Genomic DNA, 13,547 nt, shown 5'->3' on the forward strand with positions numbered 1-13,547 from the left:
CCCTGTCACCTGACCTCACGTGGCCCCGGGGTGGTCTCTCCGAGAAAGTGACAAGCCCCCTAAATTCAAGTCGCTGGGCGCTTAAGGGATCCGTGCTTTTGATCGACCCTGGCTTTGCTACTTGCATACTGCAACTCTTTTTCGGCCACGCCCTCCTTATCCCCCCTTCCCCTCCCCTTTGGCGAGTTGCGCGTTTGTGGTGAGTGCTGGCACCCTTGTTATTGTTGTTTGAATCCCTCTCCGGGCCCCGCCGTCCACATCTAAAACGGGTATACTAACTCGCCAGGAGGGACAAAGTCCAGATTCCGACGTGAAACCGTGGATGTCATCGCCTCTCGTCGCCAGATCCATAGCGATCAGCCCCGCTCCGGCTCTTGAAACAACCTTATTTTGCGCCCTTTCATCCAAATTTGGAGTGTGCGAGGGACGCCCTTAATGCTGCGTCCTGCCACTCCACAGTCCCGCCAACATGCCCGCCAATGCCGACAAGTCTAGGCAAACTTCGGGTGGAAAATCCTTTTTCGGGAGAAAACTGTACAAGGAGAGGCCGGCAGATGACCGCCACGAAAGCTACGCTGGATCCTACGACAGCCTTGCACCGCCAGGGAGTTCAGCTGGTTCTCGCTCGTCCCGCTATTCGAAACGATCCTCGATTCAGTCCATGGACATGAGCCATGATCTCGACCCCAGCAGCTTTGCTCCCACGGCTGGCGTCATTACGTCTATCCCATTCGAAAGCCTACCATCCGACACAAGAAACCCTGTCGCGATCGAAAGCATGTCCCGTCCGGATTCCTCCCGCCATGAACACTCCCCTAACCTCATTGGCAAAGCTGGTGGAGATTTCCATCAATATCCGGTATGGAATGGCTCGTCTGCGCCAAATGGTTCCTCTTCGCATCCTTCCGGTCCCCGTCCACCTCCTCACTCTTCCAACTTGACCATGACCAGTAGTTCGTCGGGGGATCGAGGCACGAGATATCAGCAATGGGGACGCCCCGGTAGTTCGACCGCGAATGCAGGCTTCAATCACAATTCCTCGATAGACTCATCATCAAATTCTCGAACATCCATGGATCAAGCTAGCTTATACTCATCCCACTCTTCTAATACCCGCGGCTCCAACTATTTTTCTTCCGATGGCTCTGGTCGCACCTTGACCACTTCGCATTCTAGTGATCGCAATACCGCATTCCCTAGTTCAGGGGGAGGCCGTTTGTCAAATGCACAAGCCGCATGGCAACAGTCAACACACTCTACGACACCTCTCTCGCGCCCAAATGATAATTACTTGACACGTCCAAGAGATGATCGTGTGGTAGACCAACTATTCCTTGAGCTCATGCAGAAGCGAGGCTGGCAAAATCTCCCTGATCAAGCCAAACGCCAAATGGTATCCTATCCTGCCTCGAAGAAATGGACATTGGTTCACCAGGACCGTTTGACGGAGCTCCAAGGCGAGCAGAAACGAAGACAAAATGCCCGTCAGACACACGGCCATGAGGGTATGCCAGGACTCCTAGAGCGTGCTGACGAGGAAGGAAGCCCAGAGTGGTATGTGAAGAAGGTGATGGACGACACAATCACATCCAAGCAACTCGCCAGTCTAAGTGTCAGTCTTCGAACGCAACCAATCAGGTAAGTCTTGAAATTCAGACCCTTAGAAAAACACTCTTCAGACAAGCTAACTTTTCATCAAGCTGGGTCAAAGCCTTTGTCGAATCACAGGGTCAAGTTGCTCTCACCAACGTTCTACAAAAAATCAATCGTCGAAAAGCTTCCGGACCGGTCCCCGCACCCCCCAGCGGCGATAAAGATCTTGATCGTGAATATGATATTGCGAAATGTCTTAAGGCATTGATGAACAACAAATATGGCGCAGACGACGCTCTCGACCATATGGGCGTTCTGACAGCGCTTGTCAGCTCTCTCTCATCACCTCGTCTAAATACTCGGAAACTCATCAGCGAGGTTCTTACCTTCTTGTGTCACTGGGCCGAGGGCGAAGGCCACCAGAAGGTTCTCCAGGCGATGGATAAAGTCAAACATGACCATAATGAGACTGGTCGCTTTGATGCCTGGATGCGTATCGTTGAGGTCACCATCGATGGTCGTGGTAAACTGGGAAGTTTGGTCGGTGCCAGTGAAGAGTACCGCAGTGGGGGTATTGGCATGGAAAATTTGCTCATGGAGTACGCTGTATCGACAATGATGTTCATCAATATGCTTGTCGATGGGGCCGAGACCGACTTGCAGCTGCGATGCCATATTCGGGCCCAGTTCATCTCCTGTGGGATCAAACGTCTTTTAACGAAGATGGAAGGCTTCCAATACGAAGCCATTGACAAACAGATTGAACGGTTCCGAGAAAATGAGGCTATTGATTATGAAGATCTGCTCCAACGCGAGGGCAGCAGTACGAAGGATAGTGTGGAGGGCGAAGTCAAGGATATGAGTGATCCTCTTCAGATTGCAGATGCCATTGCAACGAAGATCAATGGTACTCGGGCCCACGATTATTTCCTGTCGGCTATGCAGCATATGCTCCTTATTCGGGAGAATGCTGGTGAAGAAGGATTGCGGATGTTCCAGCTTGTAGACGCCATGATGAGCTATGTGGCCATGGACAGGAGGCTTCCTGATCTTGACCTCCGACAGGGGCTGAATTTCACCGTCCAGAGCCTTCTCGACCGTCTCCATACCGATGCCGAGGCGCGACGAGTTTACGATGAATCCTTGGAAGCTCGACAGATCGCCGAAGCCGCTATTGCTGAGCGCGATGAGATGAAAGCGCAGGTAGAGCTCGGTGCTGATGGATTGGTCAGAAAGCTCCAGAAGCAGATCGATGAACAGGCCGGTATCATTGATCTCCAAGGACGACAGAATGAGTCTCTGAAGGCTGAGGTTGCCGAAGTTCAACGTCTGCGGGCCCTTGAACTCCAGCGAAACGAACTAGAAACCCGAGAACTATACCTCATGCTTCGGGATGCCCAGGATATCGCGGCATCCAATGCCCGGCGGGCCAATGCCTCTGGCGAAGCTGGGAAGCCTGATCCTTCGCAGCTACCTGGAATTATGGACCGCGAGCGCCTCATGGAGCGATTAGAACGCCAATTGGAGCGTACAAAGACCCAATTCAAGCTTGAAGGCAAAGTCTGGGGCCAACATGGTCCATCTGATCGACTACGTGAATTACGAGAGAAGATGGATGGAGAAGATGACTCCAGTGAAGACTTCGCGGAGAACACCCGTCGCAACCTGGACCCGGGAGCTCTGGGATCTGTTTACCGGAAGCGTAGCGTCGTGCCGGACTTTGACCAGACTCCAGAAGGCGTGCCATCGCCCGTGGATGAGGCCGACGAGTCAGGCCATGATCAACCTCAGACTCAGTCGCGTCTGACGGACTTCCAGCGGCCGCGTATGAACCCCGCCCAAGCTACCGGTTTACTAGGAGAGCTTGCTTCCAAGGTTCCCAAGTACGACGAAGGACCTGAGGGTAATGGAAAGGTTGATGAGACTGTCGATGAATCCGCAAGTGCTGTTCCGGAAGATGTCACCCCGACAGATGCTCCCAGGCCGGAGGAAATGGAGGACGCTGATGCTAAAGCCATGCCGCCTCCGCCACCACCTCCCAGTGTTCCCACAATCGTTCCTCCTCCTCCTCCTCCTCCTCCTCCTCCCCCCAGGTGGCGACGCCGGGGTTCCTCCCCCTCCGCCTCCTCCAAGCGGTGCAAGTGCTGTTCCCCCTCCGCCGCCACCTCCAGGTGCGAAGGGCGTTATCCCCGGTCCACCACCTCCCCCTCCTCCCCCAGGTGGCAAGGCTGGAGTTCCTCCCCCTCCACCTCCTCCTGGCGGTGCGGGTTTCCGCGGTATGCCCCCGCCGCCTCCATCTCCTGGAGTCAATGGTGGCTTCATGCCTCCTCCTCCCCCTCCTCCCAATGCTCCCCTGGGCGGAGGATGGAAGGCTTCTTACTCCCTCGAAAACCCCGTGGCTCCTAGCACAACAATGCCATTTATTCGTCCCAAGAAGAAGCTCAAGGCGTTGCATTGGGACAAGGTGGATACTCCACAAGTGACTGTTTGGGCTCATCATACTCCAACGGCCGAAGCCAAGGAACAGAAATACACCGATCTTGCAAAGCGAGGTGTGCTAGACGAAGTCGAACGGCTCTTCATGGCAAAGGAGACCAAGATATTTGGAAACAGTACCGGAGCCAAGAAGATGAAGGACAAGAAGCAAATCATCTCTAACGAGATGTCGAAGAACTTCCAGATTGCTCTAGCGAAGTTCTCCCAATTCCCCCGGCCGAGGTCATTCGCATGATTATTCACTGTGATAAAGAGATCTTGGACAATCCAGTCGTCATGGATTTCCTACAGAGGGAGGAGATGTGCAAGATCCCGGACAATGTCGACAAGCTCATGGCACCGTACAAACGTGACTGGACTGTTCCCGGTGTCGCTACCTCTGAACCTGATCAAGATCCCTCTGAACTTACCCGAGAGGACCAGCTATTCCTTGCCACCTCCTACGAACTCAATCACTACTGGCGGTCAAGAATGCGAGCGCTTGCCCTCACTCGTTCCTTCGAGCACGAATACGAGTACATCTCTTCTAGGCTTCGGGAGGTCGTTAGTGTCAGTGAGACTTTGCGGGACTCTGTCTCATTGATGAATGTGCTCGGTCTGATTTTGGATATTGGTAATTTCATGAACGATGCCAACAAGCAGGCTCAAGGTTTCAAGCTAAGTTCCCTTGCTCGTCTGGGGATGGTGAAGGATGACAAGAACGAAACCACTTTCGCCGATCTGGTTGAGCGTATAGTGCGCAACCAGTACCCGGAATGGGAGTCATTCTGTGACGAAATCGCTGGAGTGATTGGCCTACAAAAGGTCAGCGTGGACCAGCTGGCTACCGATGCGAACAAATACATTGCCAATATCAAGAACGTGCAAAGCAGTCTGGATTCCGGGAACCTTTCTGATCCAAAGATCTTCCATCCACAAGATCGCGTGAGCCAGGTTGTCCAGAGGTGTATGAAAGACGCTCGTCGCAAGGCCGAGCAGATGCAGCTTTACCTCGACGAAATGGTTCACACTTATGACGATATCATGCTCTTCTATGGTGAAGATAATACGGATGAAAATGCTCGACGAGATTTCTTCGCAAAGCTGGCTTCATTCGTGACCGAATGGAAGGTAAGTTGCGCTTCAACATATCTATTCTTCACGTCCACAGCTCGGCCACTAATTGTCCTTAGAAATCACGCGAGAAGAATATCGGCCTCGAAGAATCCCGCAAGCGTACCGAGGCATCCCTGGCCCGGAAGCGCCTGAATGTCAACCTTGCCAACGCGGGTGGTGGCGCAGACGCGCCCATCTCTCCCGCGGCTAGTGGCGCTATGGACTCGCTGCTGGAGAAGTTACGTGCTGCTGCGCCCCAAGCTAAAGATCAGCGCGACCGCCGTCGCCGTGCTCGTCTCAAGGAGCGCCACCAGGTCCGAGTGGCTTCTGGTCAACATGTGCCTGAATCCGGCACTGCCGAGGACGAAAATTCACCGAAGCCGGCCGGCGATACCGATGCTCAGGCTAACGAGCACGGTCTCTTGAGCCCTCCTTTGGCCCAAGAAGACGGCGAAGAAGGCACCAAAGAAGCCCACTCCGAGGGTGAGGATGTGGCCGACCGCGCCGCCAGCATGCTCCAAGGGTTGAGAAGTAACTCCGACGCCGGCGGGGAGCGCCTTCGACGGAGAAGAGAAAGCGCGGACGAAGAACGCCGGAACCGCCGTGCACGGAGACGCAATGGAGCCACAGCTGGAAGCAAAGACAGTGCTGACGGTGGCTTGCCCTCCGTGCCAGAGCCAGGATCTCCCCCCCGTACAGACTCTCGGGGCTCTGCTCGGGCCACTGATGAACAGGGCCTCCCAAGCCCCCCGCAGGAAGAATCCGGCTTGTCAGAGCCCCCTTCAATCGTCGTGTCCGAACAGCACGAGCCATCCCCTGAACCCCCAGCTGACGGGTCATCTGCCAGCCACCCGATTGAATTATTGGACTAAGATTTGTCCCCCCTTTCCGAAGCTCTACACTAATCTAATGTTTGATCGATTCTCCTTTTCTCGTTGCATTGTCCTTGCATTCTCCCCCACCCCTCCCTCCCGTGTCCTTTTGAATGTATAATACCCTGTTGACCCTCTTTCCCCCTCATATCCTGTCCATTTGCGATGAGCCAAGCATGGAGCCATGATACCATTCTCTTCCATATTTTCTTTACCTGTGCCGTTTACCTTTCCCCCTGCTTGAGGGCATATCTGCATACCCCGTCTTGATTCTGTATAGAAGTACGGAACAGGGGCGCCGTATGGGTCTCTCCTTGTACATAATTCCCTTACGGTCTCTTTCTTTTTCTTTGTGGGCTGTCGGCCGTGAACCCTATATGCGAGTTATGGTCATGACCGATAAGGATTTGTCCAATTGTATCTTGAACCTCGATGTGTTCTTTTTCTTTTTCCTTTCTTTATTCTCCATGTCTTCTTTTTGTTTTTTTGTTTTTTTCCTTTTCATAGTACATTTTCGAACGCCAGGTACTGAGACTTGGACTCCCTGGAGGTTTAAGGTGGTAATTTCAAGGGGCATGGTCGTGGCACTTGATAGAAGTACATAGTGGACTGCGGACTAGGGCTTCAACTTGAGACGATCTAGATTTCTGAGCTGCCTGACCCATCTGAGGAGCCTTGTGTCTTTTGTCAGATGTGGATTCAAAGCGGTGATAATCAATAACATAATCGAACAGAGCTAAATTCAAGTGAAATCTATAGTGGTGTACAGTCTATGGCTTTTCCCCAATGCTTCCCAATGCCTTCAAAAACAAAAATTGCGCCAGAAACATGCTCGCTAAGCTCCCACAAAAGCACATCGCTTTCCATTCAATCGTACATAGTTGCCATTCCCGTCTGCACCTTGGGCCCCCGCCATCGAAGTACCGAAGAGGAGAGCAGGAGAGGATCCACCGCCTGAAAGCTTGCCATTTTGGCCGAGCAGTCTGCGGGTGAGTTGATTATGCGGGCGTCAACTGCTCTCGCCAGGTGGTGTAGGTTTTGTCATCATTTGTCAGCCCCGTGATATCTAGTGGCTTAGGGGGACCGAGAAGCGTAGTAGAGCCTGTTTGGGAGATGCGTGGTTCCATGCTCGTTCTCTGTAGGTCCGTGGGCCGTTGCTCTTCTAGAGCGTGCTCGATGTAGGCCACGGCTCAGTTGGCGTCATCGTCGTCTTGCTTGTCCGCAGGAGCGTTGTATCCGCCACGACCCATTGTGAACTTGTGTTTGGCGGTAGTAACCGGTGATCACTGAGGAGCCGCAGTGGATATAGTTGTGGGTACGGGTGTGCTTGAAGACGCAGACGGTGGTCACGCAAGCAGGACCAAGGATTGAAGATTGGCCTCAGAAGTTCAAGTTCGCTCGTGAAGAGAAAGGGCAGGGAAGGTCAACGCCTTATTATAACGTCAAGTTCGGAGTGGATGTGGATGTGGATGAAGATTAGGTTGAGGCACGAACCTCATGGCACCGTTCATATTTATAATTCAGGATGATTTACAACCCCCAACTTTCCCAGCTGGGTCCGTCTGCCCTGACAGCGACGCAATGCCCCCATTCCTCATTTAGGCCAGAAACCTCTAGGCGTATTGGTAATAACGAGTCTTTTTCCCCCCCCCCTTTTCCCCCCTAATGAGGAAATGTTCCAGGCAAGCACTAGAAGCAGGACCAAAGAAGCTGTACCGATCTGAGTCAGGGCCTCTTTGACGGGCCCTAGAAGAATAGGGAATCAGGGAGCAGGAAGAAAAAGGTGTACGAGGTGGGTCCTTTCTGCAGGGAATCCTCAGCCTCAGGTTCCTCGAGAATGCCGATAATCGTCGGAAATTAACTAGAACGACAGGGGAAGGAACTAAAAAGGCCCCCAACGCAACTCAAGCGCAGACCCAGACTCATTTGGGGACCATTGACCACATTTGGGGGGGGCGCCTTGGCACGCCCGACTCTTCCTCGACCTCTGAAGAACCATGTCGACCGCCATCTCAGTCGGCGAGTAAATATAGAAACGTGGTGACTCAAAAGCGCCGTACAAAGGGCCTAGAAGTATCGCAGGGCGTATCCAAGGAACCTTCCCAGGTTCCCATTCTTGGTTTACTCATACACCAATTACCCCCGATTACAAAGATTACTATACCAATGTTACCGTATGGGGGCTTCTGTTTCGACGGAACCCCACGACTGTGACATGTTTGAGAGTGAGACATCGATCTGGAGCTTTTCTGGGCTAATGGTGGGTGCGCATCAGAGCTTTGGACGATCGGAAATCTTGACTTTCGACCTTTGATGTCGGGAGTCTTTGCGTCGCGATGCGGATCCCCACCTGGGCTTGGAAGGGAGAGTCCTCCCAGTGTATTTTTTTTTTTCTTTTCTTTTCCTGGGATTCTTTTTGGTTCCATTGCCCTGCAGCGCTTACAGTATACGATCCCCTTGGTGCGTTGTCGTTTCTGCAGACCTGTGATAGGTCGGAGTCTAAGAATAGCGAAAGCCAATTGTTGGGGACGGAGATCGTGAAGTATACAAGGGGCGGTTACGATTGGGCCCCTCTGATATCCCCGATCAGGAGGCATCGCGAGGGATCATTTAGGGCTCCCTCAACCGCTAAAAATAAGAATAAGATGATTTTCCACGTTGCGCCCCTGCATATGCCACGGGCTGCCGACATGCATTCGGGCATGCAGAAGTTTGATGTCATGATCGGGGTTAATGCCAACGTACTATAACCAGTAGTACTGCTGACCCCCATGGGGCCAAGCGGAGGTTGGGCAATCCATGGATTTGGTATCTTCGCTGACTATAATCCCAAAGAATCCGGGCGTGTCGCTCTAGGGACGGAAAAAGGGAGAAAAAAAAGGAACGGAAAGAACAGAAGAGATAAAAAAAAAATACAAATAAAATAAAATAAAAAAAGCCGCCAAAAATGGACCCCATCCACATTTTACCCGCGAGTCAGACTAAGCAATAAAGCAAAAAGAAAACTGGGGGGCCAGATCGGCGTGGTATCCGCCGCGTCGGGATTCTATGAATAGCACAGTTTAGCCTCAACGGCCCCAGTCCAGCCATGTGGTTTTTGGGACTCCATCTCGGGGCGAGCCTCGTGCCATCTGGTCATCCCCAGCTGAAGATGCAAATTGCTCCTGTCACACGGACCCGCAGCTCGGGTTCTACTAACCTTCGCAGCATATGCTTTGAAACAGCCGCGGAATGCTGACTTGGAGCGTCATGGTTTCATGCATGAAAGAAACGACCTTCTAGAAGAACTCTACTTTACCGGAGCCCCCATGCAGCTACCCATGGGGGGCCATGCGAGGGCATTGGTTCCAAGTACTTTAAGACACAAGATAAGATAGATCGAAGGGGATGGATTCAGATCAGCCAGAACGGAGATTGGAAAAGTCAGGAGACAAAAAAAAAAAAGATACAAAACACATTGGAATTCAGCTTCAGGTTCTTCAGGCGCCACAACCCGAAAGAGTCCCCGACCTTGCGACATCGCAACCTCGCAACCTCGCATCCTCATCCCGATGTCACGCTACCAAGCTCTCGTATGCACCGCCCGATCACCGGTGTCACCATATTCCCATCTCTCTTAAAAAAACGCCGCAGAGTGGACAATCTCGAAATTGTTTCACAACCCACTCTCAGCCGGTGCCGGCAATAAGACACTGTGATCGAACACCCCCCTTTGTGTTCATCGTGATTGGTTGGCTCGCGGCGGGCCTGACTGAGTCACGAAGTGCCTCATTAGGTGCGCTTTTAGCACCGCGAGACATTGTCCTTCCTCTAGGAGGTTCTTGCAAACCTGGCTATCATTCGAATGGGCGAACAGGGCGGACGGGGATTCGAAAGACCGATTGCAGTTCTTGCAACACCACGGCTGTATCTTGCGCGCATCGTAGAAGTCGCGCCGGGATGGCAGTTCCAAGGACATCAGCTTGACTCGATTGTATGGCCCACAGAGGCTGCGTTCCAGATGGAGCAGAAGGTGCGAGAAGTTGGTGAATGCGCGCGTGTGGCACGTCTTGCACCGGTATACGCGTTCGTCGTGCGTTTTCATATGCTGGTTCTGCGGATCAGTGGGTGCTTCAGAGATGGAGGTGAAGCGCTGTGGTCACCTACAACCTTGCGCGCCCCGTCAGACCAGAAGGTCTTGAAGCAGATCTCACAACCGTGGTGCTCGGCCACCGCATGCTCGTTCAGGGCGTATTGAGAAGCACGGGTGGTGCCGCAGTCAAAACAGTAGAAATGTACCTTCAGCAGATGGTCATCGAGGCTGGAAACGGCGTGGAAGTCGGGCCAATTGTCGCAATAGAAGCAGATGTGGTGCGCCGAGGAGTATTCGTAATGCTGCCGGAGAGCCTGTGTCGATGGGAAGGCTCGCTGACAGTCCTTACAGATGTGCTGGTGGACTATCGCATGTCGACGGTGGTCCTCCAAAGACTCGGCGGAGACAAAGATTCGCTCGCACTCATCGCACCATACGTGCTTGGTAGTGCTGCGACAGTGTTCCCGTGCTTTCGCCTTACTGTCGAAGAATTTGGCACAGATGCGACACCAATACAAGCCTCGCACGACATCGACGTATCCACCCCAGATGCCTTGATGGTTCTCCATATTGTTTCCCTTGGCGGCACTCGATGGTTCCGGCTTGCGAGGGGAGGGGGGGGCCGACTATCGTTGGTTAGAAGGAGGACTCCAGGTATAGAGCCACTGAGGTTGTGAGAAGCCTCGCCTCGCGAGGTGGCAAGGCGAAAGTAGTGCGTGGAGAAGATGGTGACGAGGAAAGGACCAGGCGTCACAGTGGCTAATGTTGTTCCAAAGATGATGGGAGGAAAGCTGCACGCGGGTTACCACAATGTTTCCCCTTCGAATACAGTGCGCGAGGGCAAAGACTGGCAATAGGCGGAGGAAACAAGCTAGAGCAAAGGGAAGTGGTTCGTACGTGATGGAAAGACTGGATTGTTGTCAAACCTGAGCCCCCCCCCCCGGGGCCTTCTGCGGCCCATAGGGACTGTTGGATTGGCAAGGGATTTTGTATTAGAAAATTACTATGTATGGCCTCTAAACCAGGGCTTAATAAAACAGAAAAAGAAGAAAAAATCAAAGCTCAGATCCTCATCACATCATACGCCATTTACAGGCTGTACAACCAATCCCAACAAGCGCACTGAATGGAAGTAGAAGGGAAGACCGGCATTCTCTTCCTACACCTGGTTCATATGCATGGGTATCAAATATCATAAGCAAACAGCAGCCCTCTAGGCCTGGAGCTGGGGGGGGGCTCGAGGCCGTTGGCCGTCATCTATCGCGAGCGCCATTTCCAGAATTTCCAGCCTGAGAGCGCAACTTGACCATCTCGCTTGAAAATGCGCCAGTAGTACACGGGAATTCCCGTGAGGATGAATGCAACAACAATAAGTGTCTGAAGGGGCTCCGCAATGACTGCCCGACTCAACAGAAACAAGCTCACACAGCAAAAGATAATAGGGGTCGTGATCCACGTGCGGTAGGGGCGTTCCAGGTGGGGCTCACGGATTCGCAGCACAATCAGGCCGAGCACTGTGACAAAATAGAAAGTATAGCCTGCCACTCCATAGAAGGTCACGAGAGTGCCGAATTCACCAACGATGATATAGATGGTGGTCATGCTGGCGTTCAGGGCCATGGCGTATATAGGGGTGAAGCCGAATCGAGAGTCATCGCCCAAGAATCTGGAAGAGACTGGCGAGCCCATGAGCGACGGTGTAAACGACCACCACCGCCCGGAGCCTGAGACGGAGTGGCGTGGATACCAATCCGGCCGAAGATCGATGGTAAATAGCCCTCCTTGCCTGCTGCATATACAAGCCGTCCGCTGGTGAACGTCGTGGCGTTCAGGGAGCCAAAGCAACTGGCTGACACCACGAGCGCGAGGATCAGAGCCCCGACACGGCCAAAGACTTTCGCCCCAAACTGCACAGCAATCGTGTTGCTCGATTCAATGACGTCGTGAGGCAAGACCAGGAAATACGAGACATTGGCTAGTAAATAGGATAAGATGACCAAGGGCATTGCCGTGTGGATCACGCGGGCAAATCGCGATTGGGGTTTTTGAATTCGCCGGTGACATAGTTGGTCTCGAAGAAGTCGTCAGCAATGGTCCTTCCATAGACGCACATACAAGCAAGCCGATACTCACATTGTCCCAGCCATCAAATGCCCACAGTCCCGCATACAATGCCACTGCGAAGTCCGAGATCTCTGTATTGGTGCCCTGGAACCAGCCCTGGGTTTTCCATTCCTCGCTGGCGCTCCCTTTGGACGAGAATCCGGTGATTGCAACCACGATCCCAATGATCGTGACACCCAGCAGTGCGATGAACTTGAAGAACATGAACAGATCTCCAATTCGAGTACCGATCTTCGTCGAGATGCAGTTGAACAGCGTGACGAGAAGCAGCCCTCCAAAGGCGACTGCCTTGTTTATCCACGGACTAACCGACTCGGTGTCTGCCCCAACAAATGCCCGCACCACGTATTCGCCGAATATGATTGCTATAATCGCCGCAGACCCAGGCTTGAGAACTAAAACCGCACACCATGTGAAAAGGAAGCCAGGGAGTTCTCCAAAGATTTTAGACAAATACACCTGAGCACCCCCATTCAACGGGATTGCTCCACCCAGTTCTGCGTAGCTCGCCGCCCCGGTCCACGCCAGCAGCCCGGCTATCCCCCATACAATCAAGGATGCACCTGGGGAGCCTGCGTTCGCATTCACCTGGCTAGGGGAAGAGAAGATGCCGGAGCCGATAATCAATCCGACGATCAGAGACAACCCATTGAGGTACGTCAGCGTTTTGTTGCGTTCTAACGAGCCATCCACCCCTTGTCGATCGAGTGCAGACGGAGTTCCGAGGGGGGCGTAGCCGGCTTGTGTTTGGGAGAGCGGGAAGAGGTTGCCACCGAAATCGAAGGCAGAGGAAATCGAATATGAGCGGAGATTACGCTGGCGGCCAGCTTCGAGATAGACATCGTTTGCATTCCCGGCGAGAGGATCGTCGTCTTCGAGCGAGAGCTTGCGGGAGGACGAGACGCCGTCCGGGGACGATGAACGCGACGAGCCACCTACGGAAACAGGCGATGAGGAAGCAAGCGAAGCGAGTTCTAATGAGTCACGCGGGCAGCAAGGTTTCCATTTCTGGTTTCGTGGCCGAATGCACTCGACATTCTCGTTGTCTGGCCAGGAGAGAGTGTTGTTTTTTTTTTTATGTTGGGACACTCGAATCCTCAGGGAGAACGAGCCTCGATTTAGATGAAGGACTTGGGTGAGGTCAAAGCAAACGGACACGGCTCTCCATCTCTCTTCAAACAATCCCAGGGTGGGTGAAAGGTTCAAGACGCAAGCCTGAGAGTTCGCGATAGACCAAGGGGGAAAAGGTTGATTCAAGAGTTTGATCCAATCGGCGTGCCCGTTTCTGCAATTCC

General features: G+C 53.0%; 4 protein-coding genes across 4 annotated transcripts; 2 read left to right on the forward strand and 2 right to left on the reverse strand.

The window, feature by feature from the left end:
* Nucleotides 1-469: 469 nt before the first annotated feature.
* N7468_001882 (uncharacterized protein) lies at nucleotides 470-4,324 on the forward strand (the record flags this gene model as incomplete). The annotated part of the gene is made up of 3 exons (XM_058471179.1): nucleotides 470-1,638; nucleotides 1,701-3,634; nucleotides 3,687-4,324. The coding sequence occupies 3 exons, from the start codon at nucleotides 470-472 to the stop codon at nucleotides 4,322-4,324; spliced, it is 3,741 nt and encodes a 1,246-aa protein (XP_058334320.1).
* A 41-nt stretch (nucleotides 4,325-4,365) lies between these two features.
* On the forward strand, nucleotides 4,366-6,056 carry N7468_001883 (FH2-domain-containing protein; the record flags this gene model as incomplete). The annotated part of the gene is made up of 2 exons (XM_058471180.1): nucleotides 4,366-5,199; nucleotides 5,262-6,056. The coding sequence occupies 2 exons, from the start codon at nucleotides 4,366-4,368 to the stop codon at nucleotides 6,054-6,056; spliced, it is 1,629 nt and encodes a 542-aa protein (XP_058334321.1).
* Nucleotides 6,057-9,774: 3,718 nt separating this feature from the next.
* Nucleotides 9,775-10,697, reverse strand: N7468_001884 (uncharacterized protein; the record flags this gene model as incomplete). Its single annotated transcript, XM_058471181.1, has 2 exons — nucleotides 9,775-10,149; nucleotides 10,203-10,697. The coding sequence occupies 2 exons, from the start codon at nucleotides 10,695-10,697 to the stop codon at nucleotides 9,775-9,777; spliced, it is 870 nt and encodes a 289-aa protein (XP_058334322.1).
* Nucleotides 10,698-11,385: 688 nt separating this feature from the next.
* Nucleotides 11,386-13,289, reverse strand: N7468_001885 (putative amino acid transporter; the record flags this gene model as incomplete). Its single annotated transcript, XM_058471182.1, has 4 exons — nucleotides 11,386-11,804; nucleotides 11,876-12,199; nucleotides 12,258-13,226; nucleotides 13,283-13,289. 4 exons carry the CDS (start codon nucleotides 13,287-13,289, stop codon nucleotides 11,386-11,388), a joined length of 1,719 nt encoding a protein of 572 aa, XP_058334323.1.
* Between the last annotated feature and the right edge of the window lie 258 nt (nucleotides 13,290-13,547).

The sequence above is a fragment of the Penicillium chermesinum genome (genome assembly GCF_028974085.1).
Source record: "Penicillium chermesinum strain IBT 19713 chromosome Unknown utg000002l:1.0-5270490.0:1.0-5274688.0, whole genome shotgun sequence".
NCBI classification, from domain to species: domain Eukaryota; kingdom Fungi; phylum Ascomycota; class Eurotiomycetes; order Eurotiales; family Aspergillaceae; genus Penicillium; species Penicillium chermesinum.